The sequence below is a fragment of the Rhopalosiphum padi genome, chromosome 1, assembly GCF_020882245.1.
Source record: "Rhopalosiphum padi isolate XX-2018 chromosome 1, ASM2088224v1, whole genome shotgun sequence".
In the NCBI taxonomy this organism is placed as follows: domain Eukaryota; kingdom Metazoa; phylum Arthropoda; class Insecta; order Hemiptera; family Aphididae; genus Rhopalosiphum; species Rhopalosiphum padi.
Window position 1 is genome coordinate 44855135 of NC_083597.1, and position 21822 is coordinate 44876956.

Consider the following 21822-nt stretch of genomic DNA (forward strand, 5'->3'; position numbering starts at 1 on the left):
GGATATGTTTAATTTGAATTCATTGGTAAATTAATGTTTATAGGTAGGAAAAACGATTCTGAACAGAAACTGCTTGTTACTAACTACTAAGTATTTACTTATTTTATTTATTTTAAGTATTTATATTTCTACTATATTAATTTATTAAACTATTAATAAAACGGTTGACGTTAAATGGTATAAAAAGATAATAATTTAAAATTAATCTAAATATTTTGAAAGTTCAAACAAATATTGTTGAATTACAACAAAATAACAAAAAAAAATGTCTTATATTACTCATTATTATTTTAGATTTTTAAGTTTCAGTGAGTGCTACACATTTGGGTGATCTTGTTTAAGTTTTAAAATTTTTGACCGAGCTTAAAAATTGTTATACACTTTTTAAAATAAAAAACTAAAACAAATTCAAATACTTAAAAATAACTTAAAATAATCTAAAATTAGTTTAAAGGTATTGAAAATTTTATTTAGTTTACAAAAATAACGGTTGAAGTAACAACGAAATGTTTTAAGTTTCTACAAATTCTTCCTATATTCTTTAAATTACATTGAAAACAAAAACCCAAAAACTGTGGTTTAAGCGTGAATATTAAAGTTTATTCACATTTAAACTAATAAAAATATATTAGTGGAATTACATTCATTTTATATAATTCTAGTAAGCAAAACTTTTATTTAATAACCATAATATATTCAATTTTGAAACTTATAAGGTATATGAATATTAAATATTAGATTTTTTAACTATAAAATAATTATTTTAACGAAATTCTAATTTCAAAATGCTAGTTAAAAATTATTGTTTATTTACGCAGTTTTATTTTTGATTCCACTAAGTATAAACAACTTATGAAGAACATTGTATTATATTTTCAACCTTTTTGACTGGGGAAAATTATATAAAATACTAATATGAACACTTATACATTTCACGAATATAAGTTTATTTGCTTTTGAATTACAATTTAATAAAAAAATCTATTTTGTGTAAAAATTTTCATTTTTCTATTTTTTTTCTAAAAGAAAAAGTTAACTTGAATATTGAAGTATTTTTCTTTGATTTTTTCTATTATAAAAAATATTTTCAAACATAATAATTTTTACAATTTTATAGTTACCTATAGGCTAAATCGGTATTATATAAATTATTACATCTATCTATACTATATACTTAATACATTATTAATACAATCATAATAATCATATAGTATTATTCTTGTTTGCAAATAATAATAATAAGATATTAGTATAATACAATCATTATTATTTGTATTCTCATTATGAAAGTTTTTATAAATATACTATATGAGGTCATTTCTGTTATAGAATTACCTATTTACGCCATGCATATGTCTTTAAACAGTACATATGTTATTTTGTATAACCTACTTAGTAATTATATTTATAATGTATTTAGGTAATATCTGCTAGTTATAATTTATTGTTAGATTATGTAGACAATAATTTTAATTTTCATAGTATATAATTATAATATTCATTACTTTAAAGATTAGTACTTATTATATTGCTATTTTTGGAAGTTTTTTCTTGTGATCTTTGGCTTAAGTAGTCATTTACGGATTGTGTTGACATTAAAATTACACAATGTAATATAATTAATTTATTATATATTTAAAAATTTAATAAGATGTATCATATCATCATAAATACTGATTATAGTTACACTATGCTTTATATTAGAGGTAATCATCGATAGAAAACCTGGGGTGGTCGCTGCAAATAAATGTGAACTGATGGAATCATTAGGGATCATTAAGAATTGTTTATTACACAATTAAATTGACTTATTATGACACATAAACCAAAAATTGAATACATCCATTAAGTTTTATATTTGTATTAAATATATGCAGTTTAGTTAGGTGTACAAAGTCACGTTTACAAATAATTGAATTGTTTTTAAACTTTTATAATTTGGTAATTAAAAAGTAATTTACATTTAAAAGGTAGAAAATAATAAACAAGCACTTTGTACTATTTTCAAACTGCATTCAATTATAATTTGCTTCGTACTAACCTCAATTAATAACACATTTTAGATTTTATGTATAGTTCAGAGTATGTTCCTTAGTATGGTAAATTTGAGGAGTTGGTAGAAATTGTAAATAAATAACTCAAAGTATGATAAATTTATTATATGGTTTATTTAAAAGGAAATTAATATTCGTTGGAACAAATAACATTAATTTCTATACGTGTACCTTATCTAGGCACAATACAAATTATACAAAACACATTTGAACATTGTATTAAAAGTACCTATTAGTTATTGGTCCATACTATTGCGTTGAAGGTGAAATATCCGAAAAAACTCCTGCGTCGATTCTTTGGATAGACAAAATAAAGAAACCAGTACACTGTAACATATGAAAGAAGAAAGACCAAAGAGATGGAAAAGTCGATAAAGTTTCAAAAATGAAAATTAGACAACTAATTTTAGCAAGACATATAATATGGCGGGCACATGACCATATGATTCGAGATGAGGTAAAATGGGTCCCAACGAGTAAGAGACCACTAGTACATCCAACACAGAGATGGATGGATAGAGTAGAAAAGAAGTTTAATACTCTGGGAATAAAAAATGGTGAGTAAATGCAACCAATAGGAATGAATGGAGAAGAGTGATAGTTGTAGGGAATAACTTCTTCTTAACCAAAAAAATAAAATAAAATATTTGCAATTGAAAAAAAAGCGGTGTTTCAATTTTAAATTCCATAACTTAACTGTTTTGAAATCGTTTTATTATTAAACAGTCTTAAAATAATATAAATATTTAGGATATAAATGATATAATGTTTGATAATGATAGATATATTTTAGATTCTAAGTATAGTGATGTGTTATTTTATGTGTTCACGTTTTATATAAAAAATGCTTAGATTTTTATCTTCAATATATTTTCTGCAGATAGGAAAGTGAATCTAGTTGGTAATTTCAGAAGAGATTTAAATTAAAAAATAATCGAGAAAATGAAAGAATTTTTACTCAAAACTAGTTTTCAAGAAAATCGATTTTATTATTTTATTATAATCAAAAAAACGAATAACCTTAGTAACCTTACATATTTGAAATGTTCACTAAATGCTTATATTAACATTATATATACATAGAATAATTCTCAAAATATTTTAAATCATTTTGATCTATTTGTTGACATTTGAAATTTTGATTTTATTTTTTCTATAAATAATGACAATTAAAAGAGTTGCATAAAATTCACGAAATTATACTCGTAATTCAAAAATTATTTGTGGAGATTTAAACTTCTACGTAGGCTTATTATTTAATTTTATTTACACAATGACATTTTTAAAACATTTAGATTAATTTTATGCTATTGCCTATTTATATCATGAACCAATAATTCTCACAGTTTTGCTGTAAATTATCGACTCAAAAGTTATTAAAAATGTATCAATAATTATTATTTTAAACTATTGCTTCAATTTTAATAAAAGTTATGTCTATTGAGACTGAGGGTGTTCTACCGACATCGCCCAGAATCGTCTTTGATATGCATATTATCATTGAATACAGATTTAACACTCATATATTACAGTGACTTACTTAATAACGAGATACACTTGACACCAATAATTTTACAGCAGAGAAATTATCTAATTTACCTCTTTTTAATATTCATATTAAATTTGATCATTTTTTTATAAGGTTCTTCTTAAGTTTTAACAATTTTAGTTTTTTCGTTGTAACTAATAAGTATTAGCCGTAGAAAATTGAAACATTCTACTGTTACTTAAATTATAATTTTTTATGTATTAGAATATACTTTTATATTAATATTTTCGAGATGTTATATGTACATTATGATTCAGATAAAAATTTCAAAATATAGTTTTGATTAAACATTTAAATATTTAAAAATAAAACTTATTTACGCAATTAAAGTTAAATTTTGTACAGTATGCAATTTTTGTAGCAAAGGTTAAAAAACTATTTGTTTCACGAACACTAAGATTTTTGACTTGCTGCCCGTTTTATATATTTTCATACGCACTAATATAATATATTCACTCAGCTTCTATTTATAAAAATTAAATTTAATAGTCTAACTTTACTTTAATAATTTTTTTCATACCAATTGGTAATATAGAGTGATAATTCAGAAATTGTCTTGTATCTAGTATCTATCACAACGCTGTTATAGTACTGTATGCTAACAACCAGAAAATAATTATCTATTAATAATAGATACAATACAATACAATACTATAGCAGAGTAAATTATAGTTTGCTAACAAAACAAATGATCTATATATTTTTTTTACCATTTATTTTGTTATTATAGCTATTAAGATAAATATTATACGACTATATAATTCCTTGGGTTAAGGACAAAAGAATTGTTAAATTAGGGATAATATTATCCACAATTATTTCATTTTTATTTGGTAAATAATATATATCCTTAGTACTAAGTAGCTTTCAAAGTTTGTAATGAGTAATGAATTATAACTAATTGTTTTGTATTGATGTAAAACCTATTATTTTTCCTTATAGAATAATAATACGTTACACAATATACTTGGTGAATGTGGTTTTGCAGAATCTTTTATATTTCAAGGAGTGCGATGACAACAAAACAATACATTTTTTTTATTGGGTACTAAGTACATACACTTCATTAGTATTTTCATTTAGTCAGTTTTTAGGTTTTTAAATATAAATTTTAAAACCTTATCGCTTATATTGTTGTTGTTGTTTGGTTAACAAGGATAATAATATTATTTATAACATTATTATATATTATATCTCTCTATTGAATGAAAAAGTTTTGTACATTTCATTTTCAACGTAATATAATTGCTACAGAAACCTATAAATAAACAATATGTATTGTTTATTAAATACTTAACATTTTATATTATTTAAAAAAAGTTTTTTTTTAAATATTTAAAAATACAGTTAATTCATTTTTACATTTAAAGAGGGTGATCCTTGGTCGCAGGGGCAGTCTCCAGGGGATTTGATTAGCGAAGCAAGCAAGGAGCAAAGTCCCTTAGTATTATAAACATATATGTAATAAAAATGTGGTTTTACAATAAATTGTACCTATTTTAAGAGTATTTTGATGAGTAAAGCCGTTACTGAAAAAATTTCGGAGGGGAGTCCAACATTTTTCTAAACAAAGATACTGAACACTCATTATTTTTTTGATTGACCAACAACATGTCTGTAGCAGGTCAATTATTTACAAATCAAGATATTTAATTTCTATACATAAGTATATACATTGTTACATTATACATACATACCTACGGATACCAAATTCTTTTAAAATTGTATAATATTATGCAATTATAGTTTATTTAAAATACGTTTCAAAACCGAGAACTTATAGCACGCTTTCAGAATGGGTTTTTTTGTCTTGTTTTATTATTGTATTTGAGCATTGGCTGCTTACAATAAATTAAAATCATATTTACATCTCAAAATATAGATATTGTACTAGATTTTAGTGAAATAGTTGTAATTTAAAAAAATATTAATCCTTGAGACTGAATTTTATTTTAATTACAGATCTTATTGTTTTACATACTCATTGCAAATTTCAAAATATTTAATACATGTATACTTATTCAAAGTTCAAACTATTCTACAATACATCGGTATTTAAAAATAATGTATATGAAAATATAATATAAAATTATAATTATTATAAATTAAAATATATACGATGTTTATTTCATAAATTAGTTTAACCTATATCATAATAGGTTACGCCCATACTACTTATTAAGAATAAAAAACTTCTAATAAGTAATAGTAGGTAATGTATAAGTTATAAAATATCCTTTGAAATGGAGACTGACTAGAATTGGCACTTTCCGGAATATACCCTGCGTTTTACATAAACTGGATCGTCCTCTGAAAAAAAAAATTAAAATATATTTTTTTTTTAATTTTAGGTATTGATAATATTGATCATAATTTAATAAAAAGCATTTTATTAAAATATGAAACAATAGTATCGCCGCTTACAAATAAATATTAGTCAATAAATCATATAAATGTTTATAGTTCGAATATTTTATAATTTAGCTAATGTTAATTTTCAAGTTGATAGGTGATAAATTCGGAATAAAGCATAAATTGAGTCTTAAGTGTTACTACGTATTTAATTTTTATGATAATACGAGTAATACTGCTAGGATGGCAATTTATAACCATTCAACTACTATTTATTTTTATTATCCAAGAAAAGATAACCTCTTCGACATTAGGTTATATATTTTTTTTATATAGTATTTTTACATTTTTAGTTCAGGTGAAATTATTGTGTTTTAGAAAAATAAATAAATATAATAATAATAATAAGAGTATTTATAAATTTACAAAGTTTGTACTTTTGTATATTATATTAATTTATCTCTCGCTGTATTCAAACGACGGCTAATTATGGTGCGCATACGACACTATTTACTGACTACTGGAGGAAAGAAAATATTATTTCTTTTAAATTTATAGGCGTTTGGTATTAGAAGTTCTGGTGTTAGGCTTTCGAACATTATGACGTCAGATATTTTGTTTTTGTTTCTTGCATCGTGTAATGAGTCACACTTAACTGAAAGTTTGACGCCTCATGTCACGTATGTGAGAAATTCCACATAAGATATCGGGTAATTGTAGGTGAGTCTAGTATGATTTATTCTTAATCTTTTGATGATAGTTACCTTTTTCCTGCGAAATAGGTCGATGGATAAATAATTGTTTTTGTTACATAGAATAACTCTATTAATCTTATGTTTAAGTACTATGCAGATGTTAACATTTACCAGTTTTTAAATTTTACATTCTTTTATGATGGAATTAAATAGTATTACTTACCTATAGCATATTTTGATATAAGCAAGACATCTGAAAAAAATTTAATATAATTTTATAAAATTTATAGATGATTTATGTATTTATGTTTTTGTTTTATTTTCATTATTCATTTTTGATCAATTTTAAGACAATTACAGTTTAATTTGTTTTTCACTTATAAGTTAACTATTATCGTCTTTGATAATTAAACTTGGATATCTTACTGAAATACGTCATTCATTATCGTAATTCATAATGATTAATGCATAGTAATTGTTTATCGTGAATCTTTTGATATTCCAGGCCGTTCTCGAACATTCCCTGGAATTCACACTAATTTGTGTTTGCAAAATTCCTTAATCCTTCACTGACGCGACGGGGACGTTTCCACTCTATATACCATTTCTCGTACCTGTATGCAATGGTTTACTAATTATTGTGGATTCAAAATTACCACGTCATCAATTACATAGTACTTACATATTCAATATAACGAATCACGCTATAGAAACCTACTGAAAAGTTAGTATACACAGTTTCTTTACGATCTCCGATATCGCAGATAAAATTTGACAGTAGCGACCACAATGTATAAATAATTTATACTAACAATCGATACCCGGCGCCGCACTGTGAATGCGTGGTTGTTGGCGTGCGACTCCGTCCGGTTCCTTCCGGTCCGTGGCAATTGGGTCGACGCTGCCGCGACGTCTTCGCCGGACGCCGGAGACGCTCTCGCGAGAATAGACCGACAGGCCGCTGTCTCGCGGCATTAGCTATATATCCCTCCGGCGTCTACTATTTATAAACGCTCCGATGCCGCGCAAGCAACGCGCACGTCACACAATGGGCTGAAAATACGATTGTCGGGCTTGGGTACATGTGCGAATAGAGAATAGTTTATTTAGCTATAGCGCATGTACATACAGTAGTATTATTGGTCGTTACGTAGTGCAATTTTTTTTTCTAATAAATACCTATATACTTTCCACCGCCCCGGCGTGTGTTCGATGACGACGTAACGCGACTTGGCGATGGCGGCGGCGGCGCCGCCTTAACGATTTTGTTCGACCTCCATCCACCCCGACTCGTACCTGGCTATATACAAACGCACACGAGTAGTTGCAGGTACCTATATATATATATATAAAAAATGCACGCACACCAAGTATTATTATAATCGCGTAAGTGCGGTTTTCGTTCTCTCCTACACACATGCACAGCTCGATTTTAAACTACGTACTTGTACTATACGGCCGTGTATTATTGCTATCGCGCTCATTCGACTGCGGCATTTGTCGGTCGGTCGGTCGGGTCCGCTCGTTGTCGCCGCCACCGCGAGATAAATAATACTCATTGCGACGTAGGTACATATATACACAATACCCGATGATGCACGTGACATCTTCGTCATCGTCGATATAATAATATGTATTGACCGCGTCCGGATTTGTACGTTTTCCAAAATAAATCTTTTCGCGCGTCTAGTAGTCGTGTCCGCGTCGTCGTTCTCCTCGTCGAGCTTCGTCGTCGTTGTCGTTATTGTTACCGTTCGAAACGTCATTGTCAAACCCATGTTCCCCCGGCGGCAGTCGCTTTTTGAGCGACAAGAGTTCATTATGATCGGTGAGTTGGCCAAAAAGCAAAAACACACGCACAAAACTTTTTGACCTTGAGAAAATCATAACCGTTTCATTTTCGTATATGAGTTTTCTTCTTGCATAATATATGTATATTGTATATGTGTATATATTTGTAATATCATCAGTCTATTAATTGCGTAAACAAGTTATCTACCTTCCATAATCTGTTATGCCCTAAAACGTACGAAATTAAAAATAATTAGGTACCTCTGTAACTACTGTATTACTATATTTTGATGTGTGTTTACGACGGGTTGATCAATTTTCATAAAACACATTTTTTATTACACTAAGTTTTTTATCATTGCATTTTTCCACTTGTAAATGAGTTTTTATGTTCGTTGCAAAGAAAAAAATATCAGTTGACCACCCTGTATCTAGATGCATAATCCATTCAGTATACTTCAATGGACTTAACAATATTAATGTTTACCTTTCATGCGGATAAACGTAATTAACGTATTCAATGTATATTCATTATTCATATAGATCAAAGTATCATTCCGATTGGCAATATGTAATAATCACTAGTATAGTGATTTACATTTTAGTATAATTTTATCTTTAATTTATTAATCCTATAGTGATAAAAGTTTTTAATGTGTACAAAATAAGTTATTAAATTGTGTGGTTATACACATATAAATAATGCATTATATATGAGATACATAATGAAAATTGATTGATTTAAAAAGTAGGTATTCATTTATAAATTATTGATTTGATTTTATAAATAAATAAAATATTGTATTTCTTAAGATACAAACTACCTACATTTAAATACTTATTTTAATATACTTATTGATTTTTAATAGTTTACCTGTATTGTTAATTGTTATTTCACCTTGACATGGTTAGTCTGAAATGTGACAAAGAAATGTTGGATCATAAATAAATTATAATATTTAACACTGTTTAAATTATCTGCAATTGTAAGTTTTAACATGTGATTATTAGTTAGGAGTTTTTAAGACATCAATAAATCAATAACCTTATAAGTTATAAGTATTGACAGTATTGTGAACAAAACAATAAATATTTATAAACTAATAAATTTGTGTTTAAACGGTTAGGTATGGTAGTATTACAATTTATTTCCGTTATGTATTAACATAATACAGTAAAATACGATATTTTCTGAAAAATAATTTCTAGATTCCTGGTTCTAATTCAATAATATTTTTACATTTATTTTAAAATTAAAAATATATCATTATATAGGTTATGATTTACGTTAGATTTATGACGAACAATAATTATAAAACAATGATATTCATTTCTAATAAGTATATTGGGTTTCCGAGTGTATAAAATTTCAAACATTAACATTGTATATTCGTATGAGTGTTTAATAGAATTAACATTTTATTTTAAAATATTGACTCTACTGCCTACTATACATATATAAATAGATACTTTTGGTTTTTAAACTATACAATTATGTATAATGATTTATTTATATTTTTTATTTTGAAAAAGCACTATTTGTATAATCAAAAGTTGTATGGTTCTATTTTAATTAGAAATTAGTAGTATTGGATGAAGTACCTACTGTAATTTGGAAAAATGAAAAGTTATTTTTTGAAATTTTACTAAAGTTTAACTATAGAAAATGTTTTCAATTACACATCTTAGAAAAATTACTTATCCATGTGTACTTGATATTATTGTTTTTTATGCATCAATAATTTTAAACAGTATAAGAAGTCTATTATAGTTTAGTTTAATTTATATAAACATGATTTATAGTGTTACATTATATTTTTTTTTTCATTACCTATTTTTTTTCCATTAATATAGTTATATAATTTTATTACGGTCATTATTTTGTATGATATAATAAATTATGTATCTATTAAGTATAGGTACCTAATTATGAATTACATTGAAAAGTAAATTTTGTATTAGTTAAGTTGTTATAGTGGTTATAGTTAAAGTAAAAAAAAAATGCGTTAGTTATAGTGTATAGAAATGTGTTATTGTGTTATATAAAGTATGACATATATAATCGTTATCAACGTATGGAATCCGACGATGCATTTCCTTATTGAATAGTTATAAACACAAAACTATATTTCTTACTCTTATCGTACAATTACTTTTTGATATAAATAAATAAATCTTGATATCTGGACATTATATTACTGATCTTATGTTTTACCCAAAAGGGAGAAATTAAAGGTTTAAAAAAACGGGTATCCAATGCCCGATGTATATCTAAATCTTTCTTTATATACTATGACCATAGTTTAATGAGTTTTTTTGATGAACGATAATTTAATTGAACACAAATAAATCCAGTGATTTATATATTATTAAGTTATTTTAGGTAGGTTTTCTTTTTCTTCGTAGTTACTGGCCTTCAAAACCATATTATTGACAAACGTATGCCATAACATCATTCCCTATCAATAATATTTAGTATGGATTAATTTTATTTATATTAGTTGTTTCTATATCTCTAAAGAATTTTAAAAACTTTAATTAGTTATAAATGATCTATCTTCGTATTATTTATTATTAAATAATTAACTATGATAATAAATATAATTGAAATATGTATTAAAATACATAATACTCATTGTGTACTAAAATTTTCTAGGTGAACGTCTTAACTATGTTAACACACCGCATGTTATTGCTATGGTCGGACTACCGGCACGAGGGAAAACTTACATTTCGAAAAAACTTTCCCGGTACCTTAACTGGATTGGTATCAACACTAAAGGTGGGTATAGAGAAAATAACAATAGTTTGTGTGATATACTCGTACATGATACATCTGGTATTGAATATTGGTTAATTACTGTTGTATTATATGAGCATATTAAATATTTCAGTTTTCAATCTCGGAGAATACCGGCGTCATGCCACCACGGCGTATAAGTGTCATGAGTTCTTCCGTCCCGACAACGTTGAAGCGATGGCAATTCGAACACAATGTGCCATCGATGCGCTCGACGACGTATGCACGTGGCTAGATAACGGCGGCGAAGTCGCTGTAAGTATATCATAAATAATTTTAAAATAGGGCGATTTCTTTAAGGTCACGCACCCGTTTTATCAAAAATTATTTTTGGAAATATTGTATTATTTGTTTTAAGTCATTACGTAATAATGTTTTTGAAAAAATTGATTTTTTTATAGTGCTTAATTATTTTACTTTTGATTGAGTACATATACATCCAGGGAGGGACCAGGTCAGCGGGATACCTGGAAAATTCTCGATAGGTTACTGCTCAAAAATTATTCATTATTATTGTCATTATAATAAAAAAATGTATACAAATATAAATATTTTGTATTTTTGTATTATAACGTGCAACTGCAAAATATTTCTTACATTGTATGTTTAAAAATAGATTTTAGGTTTCGGTTTGGCTGATAATTCATCATTCTGTATGTTCAACAATTAATATGTTTATTATAATTTGGCTCTAACCGTTTTTAGTTATAACCATTTCTAGTCCACATCTAGTAAAATCACATATTAATCGTTAGAAATTCAATTTCTATACATCAAAGTTCTCAGAACTTAGTGGAATATGAATGTATCAGTATAAATGTATATTTTCATTAAAATAAGTAAAAACATAATAAATAATAATTATAAAAAATCTTTTTCATAAACATTAATACTTTTGGAGAGAATCAGTTTTTTCTCTTAAAAGTACCACTCTTTAAAAAATATATGCTGCATGAAATTTAAATACATAATTACAATGTAACTCCGGTTTATAGGTGTTTGACGCCACCAACTCGACCACTGAGCGCCGGCAATTGATATTGGATATTGTCGTAAAAAAACGAGGGTTCAAGTTGTTTTTCGTTGAATCAGTGTGTGATGATCCAAAAATAGTCGAACAGAACATAATGGTAAATTAATTAATAAGAACATATTATTATAGTATTAAATAGTATAATATATTTAATGTGTGTATATTATATAACATATTGTCGTGTTGGTTTTATATCTATAAATAATAATGTCGATTGTATGTTTATACATAACTTAATGGTCTTCAACTTTTTTTGACTCAACCCATGGGTCATGAACTATAAGTTGAAAACTAGTGGCATAATAAATGCGTATAATAAACAAGTTTGAAATTGTAAATGCCTATTATATTGATGTATTTTACACTGTTTTGTTGCGCAGGAAGTGAAGATCAACAGCCCGGACTACCAGAGCATGGGTGCTGATGTGGCACTCAGGGACTTTTTGCAGCGGATAGAGCACTATCAAGAGCGGTATGAACCACTAAACGAAGAGACTGAGTCTGAATTGAGCTTCATGAAAATATTCAACACTGGCGAAAAGGTGTTGGTGCGCAAGCACGAGGGTCACATACAGTCACGCATCGTCTACTACTTGATGAACATTCATATCATTCCAAGAACCATTTATCTTACTAGAGTGAGTGCTTCAATATAAAATATACTGTCCTGGCAAAAATAGTTTTTTTTTGTGTAATTTAAAAATCTGAGATACTAACTTTAAAAACTATTTATTTTTGTGAAAATTTCAAATACGTGAGAAGTCTTACTGTTTTACTTATCTAAGATTCGAAAACAAAATAATAAAAATTTAATACTATCAATCTAATTACGTATTTTTTACAGCACGGCGAGAGCGAATGGAACAAGGAAGGAAAAATCGGCGGGGATTCCCAACTGTCGCCCAACGGTGTCAAGTATGCCATCGCATTAGCTAACTACATAAACGAACAGAATATCGAAAACCTTCGGGTGTGGACATCATGGCATTATAGGACCATTCAAACCGCTAGCGGCGTTCAGGCCCCGCAAGAACGATGGAAGTCGCTGAATGAAATCGATGCCGTAAGAAACACGATACTTTTATAGATAATAAATATTATATAGTATAATATAAACTTTCCACACGTCATAAACAATTTGTTCGTGACCGCCATACTTACATTATTAGGTGAATGTTTGTTTGCTTATTTGTTTTTTATTATTTATTTTTTTAGGGTGTATGTGACGGTAAAACGTACGCGATGATCAAACGCGAGTATCCTGAGCAGTTTGCAGCTCGTGACAAGGACAAGTTTGCGTACCGTTATCCGAGAGGTGAGTCGTACGAAGACTTGGTTGCCCGATTAGAACCAGTTATTATGGAGTTGGAGAGACAGGGAAACGTTCTAGTGGTCAGCCATCAGGCTGTTTTTCGGTGTTTACTGGCATATTTTTTGGACAAAAACTCAGGTCTGTTTATTTTTATATAGGACTTTCTATAGCTATTATTTTTGCTATTTATTTCTCCACCATTTACAATATAACTAGAAACCCATTTAATATCATAAATATTTTTTATTTTGTAGAAGAGTTACCGTACTTAGAAGTGCCCTTACATTCGTTGATAAAACTTACGCCCGTAGCGTACGGTTGTAGAATGGAGCAAATCAACTTTCCTATCGAGGCTGTCAGCACGCATCGTCCAAAGCCTCAGGTTAGTTACTTAAACAAAATCAAAAAAAAATAGCATAGAATAAGAGTTTAACATACACAAAGATCGGAAATGTTATTATTTTTTTTTTTTAATACAAGTACTAAATTATGTTTGTTTAAAAAATAATGTTTACATTTTCATGTGTAAATTAAATCACATTATATGATCAATTGAACTCATAATAAACAGAAGTGTGCCGGTATTACGGGTCATTCTTTACTCTTAAAAATGTAAAAACTTCTTTGTTAAACTGTTTTATTTTCATTGTTTGTTTTTGTGTTTTTACTAAACTAATAACTACTAATACAACAAGCGCGTTGAAGAGTTTTTCACCAAATGTTACAATTTACAAACTATTGTATCTTGAAAGCTTTCTTGATATTTTAATCAACATTATAGTAGTTAATATTAATTAGTTAGTTTTCAGTAACTTTTAGAAGTGATTTATTATAATTTTGATGTACAGTTAGTGTAGTTATACTTGAATCAACCTTATATTGTTTCACATATTTATGTGTCGTAAACATTATATGTTTACTGCAAAAAGTTGTTGATTTCAGTAACTAATTAGATCCTTATGCAAATAAAGTATAAGCAATACGTTTTGTTTATACTTTGTGTATTTTAATAATTATCAATCACATTTATACTGAGTATTGATCAAAAGTTAATATATTTTCATGTCTTTTGACTGCAAAATAATCTGAGTATGTGCATCAATAATATTATAATTTATAAACTATTGTATCGGTTTAGACAGATTTATGTAATATATATCAACAACTACAATCAATTTGGGTGACCTGTTTGAAAAAATGGATTATGTAAAATCAAATTTTAAAATTATATGATGTACATATCTATTCATTAAATGTATTAGACATTGTTGGAAAATATAATATTTTGTTTTATATGCTAATATTATTTTACAAATTTCGACTGAATTTAGTTTTAAAATCACATAATATTCTTCAATTTCTGACTTCATATTTTAATATTACATATATTTTGTACTTATCCTTCACGGGTTGGCATAGCTGAATTCGGTTCTTTACATACATTCATAGTTATAAATGTCAGCGTAGCTTTCAAAACTATCAGTAATAACAACCATGAATTCACCAATTGGGTCATAATTTTTTTACAAATAATACATGTTTAATGGCAACTTTCCCAGCTTCCACTCTCCTATTTCGTAAAACAGGTCTGTAACTTGCCTGTAAAGTTTGTCTTCAAACTATTGTATAACATTTTAATATCTATAATATTAATCAACTATACAAAAAACTACAGAATGTTATACCTATGTACGTATAATAGTACGTAATAAGTAGGTATACCAATTACGAATAGATTAAAAAAATTTTTTTTTCTTTTGAGAAAATACAGTCTGTCTAGCTAATCCCAAAATGTTTAACATCTGCTGTCTGCACAGTATATTTTAAAACACTATGTAGGGATAAATCCCCTTAAATGGCGTTTTTGAAAATTATTCAAAATGTATATTGTTATAGGTACTTCAATATTTCATTTTTTAAATTTATAAATAACTTAGCAAATTATTTGTACATAAACTTTTGTTTCATACAATATTATATTATATGAATTTAAAATTTTAAAATGATAAAAATGTATTTATATGTTTTTGAAAATTACATATTCTTAATTATTGGAACACATTTTTTTAGATTTAGTTATAATACTATGAAAATTAAATAACAGTTATAAGGTGGGCCTGATTGGACCCATGCACACAGACAACACCATTCATACCTGAGTATTTTTTCACTTGATGTCTTGAAGCACTTATGTCTATAAGTTATAAATGTTGGAAGAGTCTTGATTGTCTTGATTTCTCAGTATTTATTTTTTAAATTTATTTATGAATCAAAGTATGTTATTAAAGACTTAAGTTAAATTCATCATTTTAATATAGATATTCATTTTGTATACACGTTTATTTTTACTCGCATGCTCAATAAATTATATTATATAATATGATAATTTATTTATATCAGTATTAGGATTAAAAAATGTTCGTATTTAATCATCTCATGGCTACTATGTGTTTAAAAAATAACTTCTTTTTTAATAACTCCTGAAATAAGAACTGTAAGAAATGATTTTTTGAAAAACGTTTTACCTATATTTACTCTTTCTGTATATTAAAACACCGGTTGGTAAAAATGCTAAAATTTGTTATCAATTTAGGTATTTATTTCTTTTGAAAAATTACTGTTTTTGCATGTAAAAAAATATTGTATTCGTTTCTCAAAGTCCAATCTGTAAAACATTGATTAAAACATGTTTATATTTTTGAATAATTTTTTCTAGAATTTGCTAAAAAATGAATGACAGAGTAATTATTTCCAAAGTAAGTCTATAAATATATTTGATTTTACACATTTTTGCTTAACATGAAAACAAGGGTCGGTAATATTATTAACAAACACATTTAATTTTTAAACGTGATATTTTATCATAATGTAAATAAACAAATGATGACTTATAGTTGGCTTCATCTCAGTAATACTGCTTATCAATGATTATTAATATTTAATATTGTACATATATTTTTACTGTTATCAAAAATATATAACATACTTAACAAAATCAATTAATATGTATAAAACCATGTATGTACAATATGATTCATTAAAGTGTCTACTATCACTAATTCGATTTTTTTTAACTTAATTGAAAAAATATTTTTACATTATTTTGTCATTTCTAAATGTTTTTGAAAAAAATACAATTTTTTTTTATTTGACTGCTATTTTTAAAATAAGTAATGTAGTCACTAAATGCATCACATTCTACCTAAGTATACAAAACAAAGTTTAATATTAAATTATATATTATATTATAATATTATATCTATTGGTATTTAATATTTGCTGATCAATTTTAGTTTAATTTGTAGTATGGTCATACTATTATTTATTCCTTGGTTTCTTTATATACATTTTTTAATTAAAAATATTTTTTTCCCGTATCTCATAAGTAGTATTTAAAAAAATCAGCTTATTATTAAAATATAATATTTAATATGTTACTTTATAAGAATTAATGTCGTATACATTTTATATAATTTCTCTGGGTATACCGTTAACACAATGACAATTCAATGCATTTCGACATTTAAATAATGGTGGTGGGCTAATATCATATTATATTATTGGTTTTTCATTGTTTATAAGAAATTAACGCAAGTTTATAAATCTAAATTTTTAAAAAAAACTAGAAAATATTGTGATTTTATCGTATAAAATCGGCTTTAATTATCTTTAACCTTAGTTTAATAGTAGTTTTTTATGCTTTATAGCAGTGGTTCTTAACCTTTTTTAGTTCAGCGCCCTTTTATCGTAATAACTAACTGCTAAAAATCAAATTTTCTTCTTATAAATATATACATATATTTATTTATTTATTCATCAGTATACTAAATTAAAGTAAAACTCTTATTTATTTTAAGAAGATAGTAATGGACAATGGTTATATTTTACTCCACTAAACAAAAAAATTTTACTTTACTATACAAAAATATTAATTTTATTCTCCGAGTTTGAAAAAGCTCATCGCCCCCTCAACATCCCCTTCAAAATTATCGCCCCCCCCCCCCCCCCCAGAGAGACCGAAATGCCCCCAAGAGGGCGATACCGCCCCGTTAAGAACCACTGCTTTATAGCATCTAATTAAATCATGGACCAAATTAAAATTATTGTATAGTGTAATAAATTCCCCATCCCAGTTTTTTTCTTTGAAATGAGTTTAAAATTGTGTGTACTACGTATATACCTATAGTTCTATAGCATTTGTAAATATATTTAAATACTTGTAAAGTTATTGCATATTGTTTGTTAAACTTCGAAAAAATTATTTTTTTACAATTTAAACATAAGCACAATTAATAATACACAATTAAATATACAATACTATACACTATATAAGTTCCTTCAATATGTATCTTGATTCATGATGTAAAAAATGGGTTTTGAAATTCGACATAAATATTTTAACATTATTGGAAATTTGTACTTTGTAGGTTCTTACAAATCCGGCTTACGTCCCATGTATATATCCTTCGTTTTGCAAGAAAAACTAACAATAGTTACTTTCGATTACAACAATTTATATTTACGGTACTAAACAGCGCATACGATGGGTTTTGCTCTTTTCCGTTATAAGGGCAAACTTATGACACCACAAATACACACATTTATGTGCTAATTAATTTTACATAAATAAAGGTAGTTCGTTCTGCTAACTTTGTCCTTACAGAAACAAAAATAACAAATAACATAATTCTGTCTACGCAATGTTTAGTAGGAAGCTAAGAGGACGCCATATCTGCATGGTTGTCTTTGTCTTACTAACGTACATCATAACAAATTTTCGTTCAGCAGAATACATTTTGTGATGTTAGCTTTAATATTAGAGTAAATTTACCTATTATCAATTTTAAAGGTAAGACTATTATCTAGACAATGGCATACGATTTTATTGATATTATCATTTTAAAGTGAGTTATGAACATTTTAAAGTTGTTATATTTTACATAGCTGTAATTCACTTTAAAATAATAATATCATTAAAAGCATATGTCATTGTTTAGATAATATTCTTACCTTTAAATTTGATAATAGGTAAATTTACATCACAAAATGTATTCTGCTGAACGAAAATGTGTTATGATGTATGTTAGTTAGAGAGACAACGCAATATAATATATGTTCGTAAGGGGAAGTATCTAGGTAAAATATAAAAATAAAATGTTCTCGGCTGTGTCAGAATATGAGGTACTCGACATAAGAAGCCTTGAAAATATTCACAATATGTTTGCTAAGGAATAAAAGAATAACTCACATTGCGTAAGCAATGTTTACCGACTTGATTGTTCTGTTACTCAACAATAATTTTTTTCTTTTATTCTATAGTATATTATTGATGAAATGTGAATCGGAAATCCCACATTTATGCATAAGAAAAAAAATTTTAAGTAGAAACAGTTTTCTCCATCTACATTGTACGCCGTGACAATATTTATAACGATCGATGTACACAATTTTAACTTTTGATAAATGGAAAAATATTTCGCCGTTATTGTATACTGTGCATTCGCTACCTGATTACCTACTTATATAAAAACGTATGATAATATCATTATTGTAATTTGTTTTTAAAGGATATGCCTACTGTCTCTGATAGCACGGACACAAAATCTACTAATACGGTGTGTGTTCTTGGTAATAATATAGTTATTACTAGTATTCGGATTTTTATGTTTTTGCACATCATCTTCATTGAGTGTATATGTTATTTGGAGGGAGTGAAAAATGAAAATGATAAATAATGTTAAACAGAGATCACACAATAAAGTTGTATACGCATTACGCATATTTAAAATTATTTCAGAGTATATTTAGTTACTTAAGTATATCTTTGAATATTTTGTAAATTGCGAGAAAATATATTAATTTATTTTAATTTTCGATTATATTATTATTAATTATTTATATACTTTTAAGTATCTTTTTTTAATCATTAATCAGTTATAATTTTTTAGATTCTGAGCAGAGCGATGAATGTATGCATTTTACGGTGATTAATCATTATGGTTTAGTTTGTATCTGAAGACATTTTTTTTATTAAAAAATCTTAGATGAAGTTTGCACTTTAGTTGGTCAAAAGCAGAAATTTCTGAGTAGGGCTTAAAATAAAACACATTTTTCCGATTTCATTTTTACCGGTTTTCTTTTTTTTTTTTTTCGATTCCATTGTCGAATTCCGATATTTTACTTTTTTTCGATTTCAATTTTAGTTTCAATTACTGATATTGATTTTTTACTGTCTTCAGTTTTGATGTCCATATTGTTTTTAGTTTTTAACGGATTTTACCGGTATTAAGTTCCAGTTTTAAGCCTTGTTTCTGACTATAGGTACTTTTTATACTAATTGGCAAAAAAATGATTCCAAAGAAGTTTGATCATCTCCGCTCAGAATCGTTTTTCACCGTGTACAATGATTTATCAAATTTAATACGTATTGTAATGGATTTACTTATTAACGGTTTATAGTCGAGTACTCTATAACTCTTAGGTACTGTACAGGGGATCGATTACCTACTTACTTATTTAAGTTGTGATTTTGTTTAAAAATAATTTTTACTGTTTTTAGTTAGCTCATTAATTATGCTTCCAATAATATTTTACACACTCAATGATAATACTATCAAGTCATAATGTCGTTTTTATTTTATATTGTGTTTTAATTAATTTTTTTCATTTTCACATTAAAGCATGATATTTTTATTTTCGTTGTTTATTTTTGCATATTTTTATAATTTTTAAGGGAATTAAGGAGGATAGTTGTAGAATTTTTGGAATATGTTAGCATTATATTTTAAATTTTTAAACATACAAATCCGGAACCTAGTTATAACACCGTGGCATGTTCGAACTTTCGTTTTTATAACACTTATTAATTTTATTGTATTATATATTAATATTTGGCTTAATGTAAATATTACGCTCATATACATATAGGATAGGATAATAATATATAATTTCATATTATATTTTGTTAATCTTTTTTTAATTTTGTCGCACCGTTTTGTAAATTAAATTGTTATTATTATTATTTTTATGTACCTAGTACATGCAAGCTACGTTTTATCAGCACATATACTTGCAAATTTTCTTGATTTCTTTTACGTATGAAATTTTTTGATATATGCAGTGGTACGCAGAAATAACGATATCAAATCGATCAGTTACACGATATTGCTTTAAATTCATTAACGTTTTACGTCTTATCTTCTAGGAACCGGGATATCTGGAGGATCGTTTTAAGGATGATGTAAACGACGGCGTCGGAGGCGGTGACAATACGAACAGCAAAAAAGCGAACAACGGAGACGCTACACTGCCCACTTAACTTACGATCCACCGTCATACGGCAACGATCACAACTATATTATTATACTATTACTATATCAGGGATACCGCACCACCTTCTCTGTACGTGCACACGCCGTTAAAAACGACTGCGTTCTGCAGTGGAGGTCGTGATGAAGAAGGCATCGTTCACGCACTAAAAATAAATATAAATTACCCATTATTATAATTTATTGTTTCCGTAAAGGGGGAAGGGGAAGAATGGTGAATTTCGATTTTTTTTTATGTATAATTTAATATTTAAGAAATATATATATGTGTGTGTGTGTGTGTGTGTATGTGTGTATGATATCAATATGTAATATAACATGTGACAGAAACAAACTATCCGAATTCGACTAATATATACCTGTGTATATATTTTATTTTAATAATATATGTATATGCTTGTGTACAATTTTTTTTTTAATTTTTCAAACGCTACTTAATTTTTAGACGATTATTGTAAATACAGTTTTATTTATCACAGCCATATTTATATTATATAATAATTTAAGTAAGCATCATATACATACGTCATAAACCACACATTACCATAATATTTATCAGTTTTGATACCTTAAAAATTTACTTAATTGTTTGTTTTTATTTTGTAGACTACTTTAAGGTTTTATTTTTATTTCATACTTTCGAAACATAATTTATTATTATTACCTATAAGGGAACTATCCGTTTTATCGTATAAGCTTGTCTTATAAACAAATATTACAATTACAATTGTTCAAAATCATTCTTCAAATAAATATACCATCTATACTCTAAATAGCATATATTATCGCTTTAAACCAATTTTATTGTGATATTTACGAAAAATAGCTTTTTTGTCTTTTGTTTTTATATACCAAAATGTTCTTCAGAATAAAGAAGATTTATTTTTTGTTCTAAATCTATTTTGACG

At 26.7% G+C, this 21822-nt stretch overlaps 1 protein-coding gene and 1 long non-coding RNA gene across 11 annotated transcripts in view; one reads left to right on the forward strand and one right to left on the reverse strand.

The window, feature by feature from the left end:
• Window positions 1-21694, forward strand: part of LOC132932338 (6-phosphofructo-2-kinase/fructose-2,6-bisphosphatase) — a 33020-nt gene extending 11326 nt beyond the window's left edge. For 2 of the 6 annotated variants that reach the window (XM_060998657.1, XM_060998659.1), the window contains exons 2-10: window positions 11098-11223; window positions 11336-11496; window positions 12237-12371; window positions 12655-12912; window positions 13119-13337; window positions 13490-13724; window positions 13841-13968; window positions 19154-19201; window positions 20791-21694. In XM_060998657.1, the coding sequence (XP_060854640.1) occupies window positions 11098-11223; window positions 11336-11496; window positions 12237-12371; window positions 12655-12912; window positions 13119-13337; window positions 13490-13724; window positions 13841-13968; window positions 19154-19201; window positions 20791-20904 (1424 nt within the window). In that variant the 3' untranslated portion in view covers window positions 20905-21694. Of the gene's footprint in view, window positions 1-8345; window positions 8479-11097; window positions 11224-11335; window positions 11497-12236; window positions 12372-12654; window positions 12913-13118; window positions 13338-13489; window positions 13725-13840; window positions 13969-15656; window positions 15967-16302; window positions 16343-19153; window positions 19202-20790 lie in introns of those variants that run through there. The other 4 variants (XM_060998660.1, XM_060998661.1, XM_060998658.1 and 1 more) reach the window with 4 other exon arrangements.
• Window positions 5538-8191, reverse strand: LOC132932340 (uncharacterized). 5 transcript variants are annotated; one of them, XR_009662855.1, is made up of 5 exons: window positions 8096-8191; window positions 7333-7984; window positions 7077-7264; window positions 6874-6903; window positions 5538-5913 (listed from the first exon to the last, which is right to left on the reverse strand). It is a non-coding gene; the product is annotated as an uncharacterized LOC132932340 (long non-coding RNA). The 5 variants fall into 5 exon arrangements; XR_009662856.1 differs by having other exon boundaries at window positions 7333-7950; window positions 8096-8183; XR_009662853.1 differs by having other exon boundaries at window positions 7333-7703; window positions 7780-8099.
• Window positions 21695-21822: the final 128 nt, after the last annotated feature.